General features: G+C 41.5%; 1 protein-coding gene across 2 annotated transcripts in view; it reads left to right on the forward strand.

Annotated features, from left to right (window-relative positions):
• Nucleotides 1-8854: 8854 nt before the first annotated feature.
• Nucleotides 8855-17415, forward strand: part of LOC103659351 (minichromosome maintenance complex binding protein) — a 46857-nt gene continuing 38296 nt past the window's right edge. For both annotated transcript variants that reach the window (XM_040623868.1, XM_040623870.1), the window contains exon 1: nucleotides 8855-8948. In XM_040623868.1, the coding sequence (XP_040479802.1) occupies nucleotides 8891-8948 (58 nt within the window). In that variant the 5' untranslated portion in view covers nucleotides 8855-8890. The remainder of the gene's footprint in view (nucleotides 8949-17415) is intronic.

Here is a 17415-nt window from a genome sequence, read left to right on the forward strand (position 1 = left end):
CCTTTAATGTGAAAGAGATCAAAACAAGAAACACACAAAAGGAAGAAGAAATGGCGATTTACAAGGAACAACTCACACAGGAAGAAAAAGATTTACAAAATCTATCGATAATATCCTCAGGGGGGTAAGAAGGTCTGTAACCAAGAAACAAGACCAGGGTGTTATTTTAAAAAGAAATGTTCAGGCAACAAACAAGAAAATCAGTAGAAGGGAGATAAATAATGAGGAAATTCCCCCAAAAGTGGAGTAAAAAGACAAACAGATGGGAGCTAAGGGAGAAACATGAGAAAATTTGAGTGCCAGGCAAGGAAAGCCAATATTAAGAGTTCTGCTAAGAATAGAGACAGAAAAAATGTAGGGGAGGCAATCACCAAAGAAAAAAATGTTTCTTCCCAGAAGTGAAGGATACAAGTTTCCAGATTGAAAGGGTTGAGTACCCAGCAGAATAGTTGAAAATAGAACACTGGAGACAAACAGAAGATCCTTAAATGTTCCAGAAGGATAAAAACAGGTCAAATGCCAAGGAATTCAGCTCTCGAAACAATTACCCCCTAAGAACATCTTCTAAGAAAGCAAATGGAGGAGGTTCTCCATCAAAATAAAGGAGTAAACTAAGAAAGTCTTCCTATGTGGGATACAGGAAACACGATGTCCAATACAGGTGTACAGGGGAATGTAAGGTGTTATAACAAAAAGACCCAGAAGTCCAATGGCTCAAACAAAATAAAAGTTCATTTCTCACCCACATAAGAGTACATGTAGGTAACCAGCTTTTCATCTTCAACCTAAGTCTTCCGAGACTGCTCTAGTTCTCGCCAGCCACGGCAGCAGGAAGAGGTCAGAGGGGTTCAGGCACAAACGTCTCATCCTAACAAGTGAGGCTGCCGTTGCATGAGATGCTTCTGTTCACATTCCATGAGGGAGAACTTCAACAAAAGGCACTCAGTGCAAGAAGAGGTAGGAAGAGCATCCTCACCTGAGTAGCTACATCCTAACTACAATTCTGTAATTGTTCTGCATGGAGGAAGAAGATTTTAACGGGCACATGACCGTCACCACGATGGTCTGTCCCTCTGGCCACCGAATACCACCCATCTTCCCAAACGTACGACATACTCACCCCCCAAAGCAAGCAACCAGCTGCATCTGGCTTAAAACCCCAGGATCTCTGGGCACAGCTCAGCCTTTTCCATGAGGTCTCATGTGGCTGCTTCCATAAGGCACAAGAGACAGTCGCAGAGCCGAGAGCAGGGTACCTGCCCTGGAGACTCCCACTGTCCCCACAAAAATGATTAAATCCTCCTAGGCAGAAATTAAAAATACTTCCTGCCCTGATAGTGGAGAGTATTTATGATTCATCCTGGCTGCCTCTGGTTCAGGGCTCTGGAATGATTTCCCCAGTCTCCAATCTTCTCTGGCCTGAGCTTTGCCTTTGGGGAGGTTTCTCCTTGTCCAGGGTCTTCCATGGCCATACCTGAAATGGCACGAGGAAGCATGTCCTCTCTGGGAGCTGCACGGCTTTGGTGACTCACCTCCTGCTCCTATGAGTGTGGGGCCTGAGACTCGCTTTAAAGTTTGGCCAGTTGCAGACTTTTTCAGGCCAGGCTCCCGGTGTTTTATTCCCGATAGCTGTGTGTTCTTTACTTCCTTGTCTGACCTGAGCTCTTTTCCTGTCAACCTAATAGGCATGGGTGGGAAAGCTACATCCTTGATCTGACCTTTGCCACAAGGCTAGATTCTTTAGTTTGTAGAGCTCTTACTTTTTAATTTTTTAAAATGTTTTATTTTATCTATTTGACAGCGAGAGAGAGAGAGAGAGAGAGAGAGCACGCTCACAAGCAGGGGGAGGGGGCAGAAGGAGAGGGAGAAGCAAGCTCCCCAAGCTGGATGTAGGACTCAATCCCAGGACCCTGGGTTCACGACCTGGGCCAAAGGCAGACGCTTAACTGACTGAGCCACCCAGGTGCTCCTACCTGAACAATCTTAAAGGAACTTTGAAAATGCCTTTGAGCAAGATTCTTCTTCTTCTGCTTCTTCTTTTTTTTTTTTTAGTTACTTATTTGTCCGAGAGAGAGCACAAGCAGGGGGAGCAGCAGGCAGAGGGAGAAGCGGGATCCCCACTGAGCAAGGGGCCTGTTGTAGGACTCAATCCCATCATGACCTGAGCCAAAGGCAGACGCTTAACTGACTGAACTACCCAGGCGTCCCTTTGAGCAAGATTCTTACCTCCTCTGATCTGAATACTGAAGGCCCTAATTTCTCTTGTGCTGCCTAATGTGGTCACACTGGCCACCTGTGGCTATTGAGCAGAAACGTGGCTGTCTGAACTGAGATGTGCTGTAAGTGTAAAATACACACCAGATTTCAAAAAAAGAATGTAAAATATCCGTTAAAAATCTTCATATTGGGGCACCTGGGTGGCTCAGTTGGTTAAGCGTCTGCCTTCAGCTCAGGTCACAATCTCGGGGTTTTCGGATTGAGCCCCACACAGGGCTCCCTGCTCAGTGGCGAGTCTGCTTCTCCCTCGCCCTCTGCCTCTGTGATCTCTCTCTCTCAAATAAATAAATACTTTACAAAAATCTTCATGTTGATGATTCTAATTATAATAATTTGGATACGTTCAGTTAAATATACTATTAAAATTCATGTTATCTGGGGACACCTGGGTGGCTCAATCGGTTAAGTCTTTGACTTTTGGTTTTGGCTCAGGTCATGATCTCAGGGTCATGAGATCGAGCCCCACTTTTGGGTCTGTGCTCAGCATAGAGTTCGCTTGAGTTTCTCTCCCTCCACCCCCTCTTTCTCTTTCTCTCTCTCTCCCTCTAAAATAAATAAAATCTTTAAAAAATGTTATGTTTCTTTTTACTTTTTAATCAACTTTATTGAGGTACAATTTACATGATAAAATGCATGAACTATGAGTATACAATTCTCTGAGTTTTGACAAAAATATATATCTGAGTAGAATAATTCCATCACCCTAGACTATTTCCTTGTGTTCCTCTTTTCAGGCAATTCATAACTTTGTAAGTTCTACTCCCAGCCTTACTCAACCACTGATCCACTTTCTACTTTTACATTTGTCTCTTTTTTTGGTGATACCATTTTTTAAAATCTAAATTCAATTAATTACTCAGCATCAGGGAAATACCCATGAAAACCACAATGAGATACCACCTCACACCAGTCAGAATGGCTAAAATTAACAAGTCAGGAAATGACAGATGTTGGTGAGGATGTGGAGAAAGGGGAACCCTTTTACACTGCTGGCAGGAATGCAAGCTGCTACAGCCACTCTAAAAACAATATGGAGGCTCGTCAAGAAGTTAAAAATAGAGCTACCCTACAACCCATTAATTGCACTACTAGGTATTTTCTCCAAAGATACAAATGTAGTGATCCAAAGGGGCACCTGCACCCCAATATTTATAGCAGCAATGTCCACAATAGCCAAACTATGGAAAGAGCCCAGATGTCCATCGACAGATGAATGGATAAAAAAGATATGGTATGTATATGCAATGGAATATTATGCAGCCATCAAAATTGAAATCTTGCTGTTTGCAATGATGTGGATGGAACTAGAGGGTATTATGCTAAGCAAAATTAGTCAATCAGAGAAAGACAATTATCATATGATTTCACTGATAAGTGGAATTTAAGAAACAATACAGAGGATCATAGGGGAAGAGAGGAAAAAATAAAACAAGATGAAACCAGAGAGGGAGACAAATCATAAGAGACTCTTAATCATGGGAAACAAATTGAGGGTTGCTGGAGGGGAGGGATTGGAGGGATGGGGTAACTGGATGATGGACATTAAAGAGGGCATGTGACGTAAAGAGCACTGGGTATTACATAAGACTGATGAATCACAGGCCTGTACCTCTGAAACCAATAATACATCATATGTTAATTAATTGAATTTAAATTTAAAAATGTTAAAAAAAATAAATCCAATTAATTAACAGGTAAGGTATTATTGGTTTCAGATATAGAGGTCAGTGGTTCATCAGCCTTATATAATATAATAACCCAATGCTTATTACATCACATGCCCTATTTAATGTCCATCACCTAGTTACCCTATCCCCCCACCCCCACCCCCACATTTATCTTTAGTAAGTTTCATATGAATGGAATCATGTAGTATGTATTCTTCTGTGCTTGGCTTCTTTTGATTAAACAATGTTTTTGAGGTTCATCCATGTCATGTGAATCATAGTTCATTCTTTTTTCCTTGTTAAATAGTGTTTTATTGTATGGCTATATTGTAATTTGTTTACCCATTCATTTGTTGGTGGCCATTTGGGTTGTTTCAAGTTTGGTGCTATTGTTATTAAAGCTGCAATGAACATTTATCTAAAAATCTTCATGTGGACGTGTGTTCATTTCACCCAGGAGTAGAATTGCCAGGTCTTATAGTCAAGTATATTTAACTTTGTAAGAAATTGCCACTTTCTTTTTTTTCCCTAAGATTTATTTTATTTATTTATTTTTTACGATTTCATTTATTTATTTGACAGAGTGAGAAAGAGCACAAGCAGGGGGAGCAGCAGGCAGAGGGAAAAGGAGAGGCGGGCTCCTCGCAGAGCAGGGAGCCCAGTGGGGGGCTTGATCCCAGGAATCATGACCTGAGCCGAAATCGAGAGTCGGCAGCTTAACCAGCTGAGCCACCCAGGCGCCCCGCCACTTTATTTTCCAAAGTGACTATATCATCTTATTTTCCAACCACTAATGTCTGTACTTGGTGTTGCCAGTATTTTAAATTTTGGCTATTCTAATGAATGTGTAATAGTATCTCACTACAATTTCTTGTTTGTTTTCAATTTTTAATTGAAGTATAGTTGACATATAATATTATGTTAGTTTCAGGTGTAAAACCTAGGGATTTGACAGTTATATACAATTATGAAATGCTTACCACCGTAAGTGTAATTTCCACCTGCCACCATACAAAGTTATCACAATATTATTGACTATATTCCCTATGCTGTTCTTTTCATTCCTGTGACTTCTTTATTTTATAATTAGAAGTTTGTACCTCTTAATATCTCTTAATGTAACTACTAAAAACTTTTGATTTACATATGTGGCTTCCGTGTTATTTCTGAGACTGAACATACAAAAAGTAGCCAGAGCATATTTAACAATAGAACCCTGACCCACAACAGCAGCAGCCACTGGCCTAGAAAAGTCAGGGCTTGATCAATGAGCCCAACTTCCCTATTAGTTGCCCCCACTTACTCCTCAGAAAACAGAGATAGTTAAGAAATCCCTTCTCCCTTTGTGTTCTGAGAAAAGGATAAATGCAAAAGACCAACTTGCTTCTGCACATTCCAACCTAAAACTAAGAACCTAATCACGCAGTCCCACCTAGCCTCAAAGGCAGCTGGGAAATGTAGTCCCTAGTTGGGCAACCAGCCTGAGCCACGCCTCTGAAACTAAGAATTGCAGTTCTCCCCTAGGCAATCTATCTATGGGTATGGAAGAAGGAGGGAACAGATTTTTTTCAAAGTCTCAATGACAACATGAAAGGAAAGAGAATCTTTAGGATAGTGGTGGTAGGAGACCCTAGGAAGACAGTTTTATACCAGAGGTAGAGGGCAAGAAGTTCGGATTGGAACAGGTCAAAGTCTCTGGGAAAGATATCCAAGAAAACGTGTTTAAACACCTAGAGAGGAAATTTAGGCAACTGATGGAAAATGTGCATTATCCATTCAGCAACCATTTACTGAACACCCATGCTATGCCAGGCACTGTTCTAAGTGCTAAGGAATAAAACAGCATATAAATATCAAAATCATCGTTTCAAGGAGCTTACAATCCAGCAGAAATTCTAGTGCAGTTGGGGTTGAGTTAATAACAAATACGTAGAAAACCAGCAAATGTTTTTTTTAATTTTACCCCACCCTGAAGGCAGCTACATTCAACTCTTTCAGCCAATTCTTTCAGTATTTCTGTTTCTAAATTAATATGGTTACATTGCCACTTCTGAAGGTTTTCCCGTTTGCATATGTGTTGACTTCCCAGATGAATGATGAGGATTTTGCCCCTTTTGATCTTTGTCCTCATCGGATATATTTCCCCCCTAGCCTCTCACTAAAGTTAAATTATAATGTTGGCTAGGTTGACATTCAAATTTTAACATTGTTATGATTATATAAATACTATTAGTAGCCAAGTCATATAATAAATTGTCATTATTTTAATTTTTCTTTGCAAGCTTTGCTTTCCTAGGCTTGGAACACTCTCCCCTCCTACTTTTTGCCTAGTTAACTCTTATTTTCAAGTTCTAGTGTAAATGTCACATTTCAGAAAAGCCCTCAAGCATCCTTTTCCTTTACCTCACAAAGGTAAAGGGGATTACTTATCGCCTTCTTTAAAAATACAGGCTTGGAGTGGGGGCAGAAGTGCTGTTACTGGTAGTGGGGAAAAAATCATGCCATAGAGATGTACTTGTTTGGACCCTGCCCTGGATGCTTACATTTTCATTAACTACTTCAAATATCTTCCCACAGAAAAATTAGATGTTAACAGTCATTCACATTATAAAATAATGACATTTCAAAAACATCACAGTGTCTCTTTAAGTAAATCTGAGCAACTGGTTGTTTATAAGTAACTAAATACAGAGGGAGAAACCTAAAACTGAAGTGTCCCTAGCCACGGCTGACTTGGTATCCGTCTGCAATCGCATGTGAAACAAATCTTTGATTATTATGACAGACATTTTCATGTCTGCATATATTTAATTTGCATGTTCCTGGTCACAAAGCTAAAATATGGGATTTCTCCATTTAATACGAGGGACTTGGCAACACTCTCTGCTAAACAACCGAATAAATGAACAAAGTGGTGGCTTTGTGGATTTGAAACTCCGTTTTCTCAGCTCACCCAAACTCACAAGAGCCAGATGTATAATTATGCATAATCCAGTATGCCAATTAATTAGTTCACAGTGAGAAGTACAAATGACCCCCCCCTTTGCCCTAAGTAGGGCTTGAGATTTGAATTCAGTTCTTGCTCTTGGGCTCCCCACTTTCCAGAGTCCATTCAGATCATCCTTCTGTGAACAAGCTCTATTTTCAGTTGCTGATACTGCAGTTTTCTCAGGTACATTCCAGGCCTAGGAGAAACATGCTATTTCATCGCTGAACTTGGATATTTTCCAAATGCCCTCACTAAAAGTTTACCCCTAGATTTGATCTTTTGCGTATGCTGATGTCACCACCCTTCATTCTGAGGGTATCTCCATACAGGCATACATTGTTTTACTATGCTTCATTGCACTTCACAGAAACTGCGTTTTTCTGTTTTTTGTTTGTTTGTTTTGTTTTCACAAATTCCAAGTTTATGGCAACACCATTCAGAGCAAGTCCACTGATGCTATTTTTCCAAAAGCATTTGGTCACTGGGTATCTCTATGACAGGTTTTGTAATTCTCGTGGCATTTCAAACATTTTCATTATTACTCTGTTATGATGATCCCTGATGGGTGATTATGACTTGCTGAAAGTTCAGATGACATCTTTTTTCTTTTTTTAAGATTTATTTATTTATTTGAAGAAGGGAAGAAGCAGAGGGGAAGGGAGAGAATCTCAAGTAGACTCTCCACTGAGCGCTGAGCCCAATGTGGGACTCCATCTAATGACCCTGAGATAGATCATGACCTGAGCTGAAATCAAGAGGATGCTTAACTGACTGAGCCACCCAGGTGCCCCCCAAGGACAGCATCTTTTAAGCAATATTTTAAAATTCAAGTATGCACCTTCTTTTACATATAATGCTATTGCACACTTAATAGACTACAATATAGTATACCCCTAGTCTTTGTGTGTACTGGAACACCAAAACATTCTCTGATTCGCTTTATTATGATTTTCGCTTTCTTGCAGTGGTGTGGCACAAAGTGGCGGTATCTCTAAGGTATGCCTGTACACACCCTCCACAGGCACCTGCCGAAGCTCCCTGGCTGTTTCCAGTTTCTAGGCAGAGGCCGACCACGTATGTTTTCAGTTATGAGCTTGCTCCTCATTTAGGAACTGGTCCCTCTAACATAGTGCTGGAGATGACAGCAAAGGGCGTTTGGGGTTTTTCAAAGTGCCCCTTATCTAAATTCATTCTTCCCTCAGTGGGATAAGACTTTCTGCAGCTGAGGAAAAGTCTCGACATGGGTTTCAGGCAGGGCTCCAGAGAAAGGAGCAAAACAAAAACAAAACCAGCACCAAGAGGAGGTGGATGGACCCCAAGGGCTGTTTCTCACTAATTTTGCCCAGAGAGGACCTCTCCTTGGGCTTGTGCTTTCAGGATGCTGTCGCCTCCGACCTGGGCAAGGCCTCCTATCATGAATTAATAAACCGGACATTGGCAGTTTCCCCCTTCACACTTGCACAGCGTGATAAACTGCAACACGCCAACCTCAGCCACGACGCCAGTCTCCCCGAAGCCCCGTGTGCCCTTCCTTTTGCCCATTTCCAAGATGGCGGTCGCGTCGCCGCCGCGACGCCACCGCGTCGCGTCCACGCCCCGCCCCGCCCCCGCGCGAGCCGACTCACCCCTCCTCCCGCCCGCGGGGCCGCGCCGCGCGCTCCCGCCGCCCCTCCCCGCGCGAGCTCCACCCAGGTCGCAGGCAGCGCGGTCGGCGGCGCCTATTTCCCGCCATTGTGCGAAGTGGAGGCTGGGGATCCGCACGCGCCGCCTGCCCGTGGCCAGCTGCTCCTCGGTTGTCGCCGCCACAGCCGCCGTTCCCTGAGGCGCGTGGAGGCCGGGCGGCCCGCGCCCCGAGGCTCGCCGTGCGTGGGAGGGCGCGGGCGACGAGCGGCCGAGCCCCCGAGGAGGAGCCGCGGCGCGGGACGCCGGGCCGCGCCGGCCCCGGCCCGTCGGCGAGATGCCCTGTGGGGAGGATTGGCTCAGCCACCCGCTCGGGATCGTGCAAGGCTTCTTCGGTGAGTGGCGGCGCCGGGGGCGGGCCGGGCGGTGGCCGCCGAGTTTGCCGAGCCCGGGGTCCTACCCCGCCGCGCGGCCCCACGCGGGGCTCCCCCGAAGGCTCTCGCGGCCGGCCGGGCCTGCGCGGGCGGCGTTGAGGCACCCCGGTGCGGCGTCCATGCCGGGGCCCGGGCCGCGGCTTCCCCGGCCGGCCGCAGGTGCCTCCCACCTGCCCGATTCGCTATTCGCGAGCTGCCAAGGTTACGCGGCGAGGAGCCGGCGGTCGGCCGTGATTGCCGGCCTCTCTCCCCTCGGTGGCGCACCGGGGGCCCGCGCCCCTTGTGCGGCAGTTCGCGGAGGGGGTCCTTGAACCTTCGGGGACCAGCTGAGACGGGGCAAGGAAAAGCACTTTGCCTACGGGGAGCCTGCAGGATATTTCAAAACTTCCGGTGTGTCGGAGGAGTGCTCGCTCTCAGCAGAAGTTGGCTCTAACTACTGTATTACACACATCCTCTCATTTCCAGATAAGATTGGGTGTAAGAGCTTAATTTTTCTCTTAGGATGACTTTAAAACCTGTCTGGTAGACGTCTCCTCTCGTGCCAGAGCTAGCAAGAAATGTGGAACTACTCAAATGAGCTCCTACGTAGAAAGAGCTGAGAATGTTGCAGACCAGCTTAGTGAATTTTAGTTGCAGTTTATTTGTAAATGCTACTTTCCAGTTAAGTGCCCATGAGGGAAAATTTAGGCTTGTGTGCGGTTAACCGGTCATTTTGGCCCCCTCCCCCTTTCTTTTTGCACTTAGGAGTGGTGGAGGCAAACCAGGAATCACTTAGGTTGTAGCACCTGGAGGTAACTTAGCGTAGTAGGAGTGGCCTTAGCTCATTTGAAACACCTTGGGGTATTGGTGAGAACGGCTAATGAGAAGCTAAATAGTCTCCAGCAGCCAAAATCTGTGGCGTAAAATCTATGTATTTTTTGTAGGTGGGACTCAGCAACTCTTTATTCATTTTCCCTATCGTTTGAACTAGTTTAGTTTTTTGATTCCCCAGGCAGAAACTAGAAGCAGCAAATTAGAAGAAGGCCTGGGTAGGCATCCCGATTGTAGTCCGTGAACATTGACAACCTGATGAAGAAATCTAAAACTGTGTGTATATATATTTTTAAAAAGGCAAAAAAAAAAAAATCACTATATCCATAGGGCGCTTTGAGGAAGGGGCACATATAGCTCTGCTATATCCTAGTGATTGATGGTCACAATGAATACTGGAGCCCATAATTGATGTCCAAAATAATGGCTGCACCACGTGGAGTGAGGATTAAACTGCAGAGTTGGTGGGTGTAGATGCATAGGTACCTTTTAGGGAAAATCCATCAAAAATAAAAAGTTTTGGTGCTTAAGGGTGAAGTTCCAGTTACAGATATTTAGAAAATTTATGAGAAATACCCCAAACCTTAGTCCTGACGGATATGAAATGATTTTATATTTGATGTAATTTTGGAAGTATTTGCCAGATTTTGCGACCTAAGTGTATGATCCTAAGGGGCACATCTCATTATAATATAGGAAGAGTATGCTTGGGTATAAAATCCTGGCTTTACGGTATTTTATAAATTTTGTTAATTGTTGTGGGCACCTGGACCTTGTGTTTCCCCACAGGCTGTCCTGTTTTCCCATACAGACTATGTGTTACAGAGAAGAAAATAATACTGCTTTATAGTCATGATTTTGGCTTTTTTGGTAGAAGCTGTTCTGAAGTATATATTTTTACTGTATTTTTTTTAATCACCGTGAATATGTTGAAAGCCTCTATAATAACAGTATTACAGGTATGTTTCTGTGAGAAGTAAGTCAGGTGTTAAACTTGTAGACTCTCTTCGATTTTGTAGTAATTGTTTTAAATTGATTTTTCACCCAGATAGAGAAATGTCTCTTGTGGTTTATGAGGCCTTTCTTGGCTCCACCTCTACCTAGCTCTCAGACCTCATCACTGCATTCCCTCTCCTATTGAACCCTCCTTCATTTCTTTGATTTTGAACCTTGGCTCTAGGCCTCTGCATCAGCTATTTCCTTTGTTCCCCTCCTTCTAGTTCCACTTGTACTTTCCTGGCTAACTCTTACTTTTCTTTCAGGAACGTAAGTTTAGGTACTCCCTGCTTCGATTACTGCAGGATCCTGTGTGTCCTGGAAAGTAACATGTGTTAACCTTAAAAATAAAACTGCCAGTTACTGTACCAGTAAAAATGGGTTTATTGGGAAATAACAGAGAAATTGCAGTTGGGGACATGCAAACTATGGTAAACCGTAGACAAGTCCCACAAAGAAGAGGAACTTTATTTTACAGAGGAGGAAGTTGGGATGGATTATTTTGAAGGAAAGCCCATTGGAGAAAAGCAGGAGTTGAGGGTGATGCTCGTTTCTCAATGGCTGAGTTGTAGGGATAGTAGACTTCTTAGAGGAGATGCAATGTACATCTCTCCCCAGCCTGTAATTGATGATTCTTTCCTGTTGAAGATTCTTCTCCTAAGGGGTCTGTAATTGACTTTTCTTGTAATTGACATTGGGTGGTACAGCTCTCCTTTTCAGCCTCCCCTTCTAGCATCCCAGGTCCACTTTATTTTTCTTAATTTATTAATTTTTTAAAAAAGACTTTATTTGCCAGAGAGAGAGCACAAGCGAGCACAAGCAGGGGGAGCAGCAGGCAGAGGGAGAAGCAGGCTCCCTGTTGAACAAGGAGCCCAATGCATGACTCGATCCCAGGACTCTGGGATCATGACCTGAGCTTAATGACTGAGCCACCCAGGCATCCCTTTTTTTTCTTAATTTCTTTTTAAAGATTTTATTTATTTATTTTAGAGAGCACTCATGAGAATGCTCGCATGAGCGGTGGGAAGGGCAGAGGGAGAAGCCGACTCCCTGCTGAGCAGGGAGCCCAACTCAGGGGCTCAGTCCCAGGACCCCGGGACTATGACCTGAGCCAAAGGCAGAAGCTTAACCAACTGAGGCACCCAGGCACCCCCCAGGTCCACTTTAGTGAGGTTTCCCTTCATTACTTTTCACATATGTAAAGCAAGTTGTTGAACTTGTTCCCTGGGTTCCTTTGCTACATTTTTTACTCAGGGAATTCAGGGCCTGTATCTGACTCAATTCACCAGTATATCCTCATTGCCTGGAATACACTTTGACATTAAAAATGCTCAGTGAATATGTGCTGAATAGAGGCAGTGAAAAGACTGATTAATCAGTCAGGTGTGAATTGGGATGGATACTATGACCACAAGTCTCAGACTTAGGACAGTCCTGGTGGACCTCATAGTGATTCAGAGAATTCATGATCCTACCAGGTATGAGTTACTTTCACATCCAAGTCCTAATTCTTTCTTCTTCATTCAGATAGGAAACTTGAAATTCGGTGAGTGGCTAATCATAACTACAAGGGTCATAATTCATCTTCGTGAATCAATCTGTATTTGATTTTTTATCTGCTATATTACAATTGTTCATATGTAAATTTTTTCCTGTAAGCCTTCATAAAATATCTTTAATGTTTCCCTTGGAGTTTCTAAAAGATTTTATGTACAGGACATTTAGATCCAAAGCTTTAAACTGTGATTTAGAAATACTTTAGTTCAACATATCTTTGTTGGTTTCTGTTATGTGCATAGCGCTGATGGCTTAGTCCCTGCAGTGATTGTTCATATAGTGATCCATATCAAATCACTTCCTTTAAACAAAGGCAGGAATCTTAAAAAAAGGGAAAAAAAAGTTCTGTATACTTTTTTTCTTAATCACTTAATATTTAAAATAAATTTTCTGAAATTAACTGCTATTAATTTTGGAAAAAGTAGGAATGCATATCGACTGATTTCTTTCACTATTTTCTCTTTAGATTGTTGGTTGGGTCAAGATCATTATTGGTTATATTTAAGGTACTTTGGTTGTATCTAACAACCAGACTAGCTCATGCAAAAAGCAGTGGTTTGCGGAGGAGGGTAGGGAGAAGTATTTGATCGCTAGCATTTTATTTTATTTTTTAAAGATTTATTTATTTGAGAGAGAGAAACAGAGAGTGCAGGTCGGGGAGAGGGGCAGAGAGAAAGTCTCAGGCGGACTCAGAGCCTGGTGCGGGTCTTGATCCCAGGACCCAAGATGATGACCTGAGCTGAAACAATGAGTCAGACACTCAAGTGACTTGCGCCCTCCAGGTGCCCCTTGATCATTAGCATTTTAGAGAATCTAAAGCAACAATAAAATTGACTAAAAGTCAGTCTACTTTTTTTATTGTCACCATGATTCTAGACAATTCATCCCCTTTTGTTTGTACCTACCTTAGATCTCTCCTATCATCCTGATCTTGGTAGGCCACTGAAAAAAAGCATTTGTTGTAAGGCTGTAGAACCCAAAGTTAAGAAGGGTGTCTTGGCATCCCAGGAGTGGAATCAGGAGCTGGAAGGTTAGCAGGAATCTAAGCAACTCTTGTCAGTTTTTCTCCCGTAGGCCACATTCATCTCTGTACATGAATACAATTATCTCTACTCCACAGCTCCCAAATTTACTTGTTCTCAGTTTCACACCAGGTAGCATCTTTACTTTAAACCCAGATGGTAGGGCTAGAGAATCTGGTTGGCCCAGCATGGAGTCAGGAGTCTAATCATGCACCAACAGCTGTGGTCAGGGCAGAGAGTTATGTAGGACAGTCCTGACTGTTGAGGCCCATACCTCAACATGGGGCAAGTTCTCTGAGGAGAATGGATTGGGCACCTGCAGCAAAAGGTATAAATATGTGTATATGAATTTTTAGGTTGTTAAATAATAACTTGTACGTGGTTAAAAAAACCACAGTGGTATTAAATGAGTAAAAGGATGCTCTTTCCCCACAGGTAACCACTTTGTTTCTACTTTTAGTGCCTTTATTTATTTATTATTTTTAAGATTTTATTTATTTTAGAGCGCGAGCAAGCGCATGCATGAGTGGGAAGGGCAGAAGGAGAGAATCTTAAGGAGACTCGGAGCTGAGTGCAGAGCCCAATGTAGGGCTCGTTCTCAGGGCCCTGATATGACCAGAGCCAAAACCAAGAGTTGGATGCTTAGCTGACTGGGCCACCCAGGCGCCTCTTAGTGCCTTTATGTTTACAATTTTTTAAAAAAATTTTTATTATGTTTTGTTAGTCACCATTCAGAACATCATTAGTTTTTGATGTAGTGTTCATGATTCATTGTTTGCTTATAACACCCAGTGCTCCATGCAATACGTGCCTTCCTTAATACCCATCACTGGTCTAGCCTAATCCCCCACCCCGCTCCCCTCTGAGTCCATCCTCTCCCGTGGTCCATTCCCCTTTCTGTTTACCCTCCCTTCATTCTTCCCTTCCTTCTCCTGCCGATCTCCCTGCTATTCCTTCTGTTCCATAAATGAGGGAAACCATATGATACTCGTACAATTTTTATTGAGCTATAACTCATATAACATGAAATTAACCATTTAGAAATTACAATTCACTCTAATTTCCATCACCCCAAAAAGAAATCCTGTGCCAGTTAGCCAGTCACTCCCAGTTGCTTCCTCCTTCATTCTGTGGCAATCAGTCTACTTCTGCTTATGATCTACCTGCTCTGGACATTCATGTAAGTGGAATAATACTGTGGACTTCTGTGTCTGGCTTTTCACATAGCATAATATTTTCAGGGTTCAACCATGCAGTAGCATATATCAGCACTTCCTTTTTATGATTGAAAATAGTATTCCATTGCATGGATATACCACATGTTGTTTATCCATTCATTCATGGATTGGCCCTTGGTTTTTCCACTTTTGGGTTATTGCAAATAGTGCTGTTGTAAATATCCATGTGCAAATTTTTGTGTGAATGTACGTTTTCGGTTCTTTTGGTAATATACCCAGGCATGGGCTTGCTGGGTCATATATAATTTTATGTTTAATTCTTTGAGGAACTGACAAACTATTGTCCAAAATGGCTGCACCGTTTTAAATTTCCACCAGTAATTTGTGAGGTTTCCAGTTTCTTACATCTGTCTAACACTTGTTATTTTCTGTTGTTTTATTTGTTATAGCCATCCTAGTGGATATGAAGTGGTAACTCCTTGATTTGCATTTCCCTAATGACTAATTATAATAGCATCTTTCAATATGCATGTTGGCCATTTGTATATCTTCTCTGGAGAAATGTGTATTCAAATCCTTTGCAGATTTTTTAATTAGGGTTTTGTCTTTATTGTTGAGATAGACTTCTTTGTATATTCTGCATACTAGACTTGTCAGAAATATATTATTTGCAAATATTTTTTTTTTTTTACCATTTTTTGGATTGTCTTCACTTTCTTGGTAGTGTCTTTTGATGTAAGTTTTTAATTTTTTGTGCATAATACACAATAATTTATGTAAGGGAACAGAAAACAACAGAAAAACTTCCATAACATTTTACTTGTATAAGTTTTTAATTTTGACGACGTCAGATTTATCCAGTTTATATCTTTTCCCTTTGATTGCCATATTTACGAACCCATTGTCTAATGCCAGGTCATAAAAATTTATACTTGTATTCTAAGAGTTTTGTAGCTTGAATTCTTAGATTTAGGTCTTTGATTCATTTTGAATTAATTTTTTTATAAGGTATGAGGTAGGGATCCAAATTCATTCTTTTGCATGTGGATAGTCAGTTGTCCTAGTATCATTTGGTTTTGGTTTATTTTTTACATTTACCAGTTTATTATAAAGGATATTATAAAGTATACAGATGAAGAGGGACGTAGGGTGAGATCTGGAATGGTACCTCATGCTTCTGTCTCCAGAGAACTAGGGTATGCTAGCTACCTCCCAGTAGTGGATGCATTCACCAACCTGGAAGCTCCTGCACTATTTGTTGAAAACACTGTTCTCTCTCCAGTGAATGATTTTGACACCTTTGTCAAAAAATCACTGGACCACAGATGTGTAGCTTTATTTCTGAACTCTCACTTCCATTGTATTGGTCTATGCATTTATCCTTATGCCATTGCCCTGATTACTGTAGCTTTGCCGTAAGTTTTTAATCAGGAAATGTGAGTCCTTCAACTTTCTTCCTTTTTGATATGATTTTGGCTCTTCGGAGTCCCTTGCATTTCCTTGTAAATTTAGAATCAGATCACCCATTTCTGCAAAAAAAGATAGCATTTTGGTAGAGATTGCATTGAATCTGTAGTGCTTTTAGTTCTTTTGATAATAGAGAATAGTTAAGATAACAGACTATAGAGCCAGACTGTTCAATCAGGACCATACCTGGGTATTTGGCTCCCTAGATCAGTTTTTTAAATACCTCCCTTCTTACTACAGAATTATTTTCAGTAATAATCATTAAATGAAGCCACATACAATGCTTAAGATATTCCATATTTCAAAACAGTTCTAGACATTGCTTCTATCATCTTTTGTCCCCTGCTCCCCCATTTTCGAATATTTTTTTTGTTCAATTCCACTGTGTTGATGTTGTTTCGTATCGGCGGGTACCACACAGGAGATTTGAAGATTTTTGTTTTACTTGTATAATGAATTCTTTGAATAAAAATAACTTCCCAAGTTCCTGCAGTACAAAAAAGAAACAATTGTCTGATAATAAGTGAATTTTAATAGGACAAACAACTGCAAAATACACAGATTAGGCAGTTACCAAATAGTGCCACTGATGTTTATGTATTTTCTTGATTCATTCTTTAGTTACAAATAGCTGAGAAGAATACATTTCTGTATTAAATCTATTATTCAAATTCAGTGAAATATTTCATGTATGAGCTAAAATTTGCACCTATTATACCTCTCATTTCACAGTTTTATATATTAAACACAACCAACCACTTCCAATTTACCTCATAGAAGATAGAATTGAATAATTCAAGTTTTGTTCCTTCATCTTTACAATCGCCGTGTTGTTTATTTAAAATCTGTTGTATGCATGTGGGACTGTAGATCCCCACACAGGGGTTGGGGGATACTAACCACCCCTAAGCAAGTTTGTACTGTTCTGGACCACTTTTAAGATTTACTGTCCAAACAAATGCACTTAGCCCAGTCTTTGTTGGGAAGAACTGACATCTTGACAATATTGAGTCTTTGTATCCATGAATATGGAATATTTCCCCATTTATGTGGTTCCTTAATTTCTTTCATCGGAGTTTTATAGTTTTCCTCATACAGATCTTGTACATATTTTCTTAGATTTATACATAAGAATTTCATTTTGGGGGATGCTAATGTGAATGGTATTGTGTTTTTAATTTCAAATTCCGCTTGATCATTGATAGCATGTAGGAATATGATTGACTTGTGTATATTAACCTTTCATTTTGCAATCTTGGTATAATCGTTTATTGGTTCCAGGAGGGTTTTTTTGTGGATTCCTTTTGGGTTTTCTACATAGAAACATGTCATCTGCGAATAGACACTTTTATTTTTTCCTTCTCTGTCAGTATACCTTTTACTTCCTTTTTTTGTCTT

This window comes from Ursus maritimus, unplaced genomic scaffold (assembly GCF_017311325.1).
Source record: "Ursus maritimus isolate PB19 unplaced genomic scaffold, ASM1731132v1 scaffold_7, whole genome shotgun sequence".
NCBI classification, from domain to species: domain Eukaryota; kingdom Metazoa; phylum Chordata; class Mammalia; order Carnivora; family Ursidae; genus Ursus; species Ursus maritimus.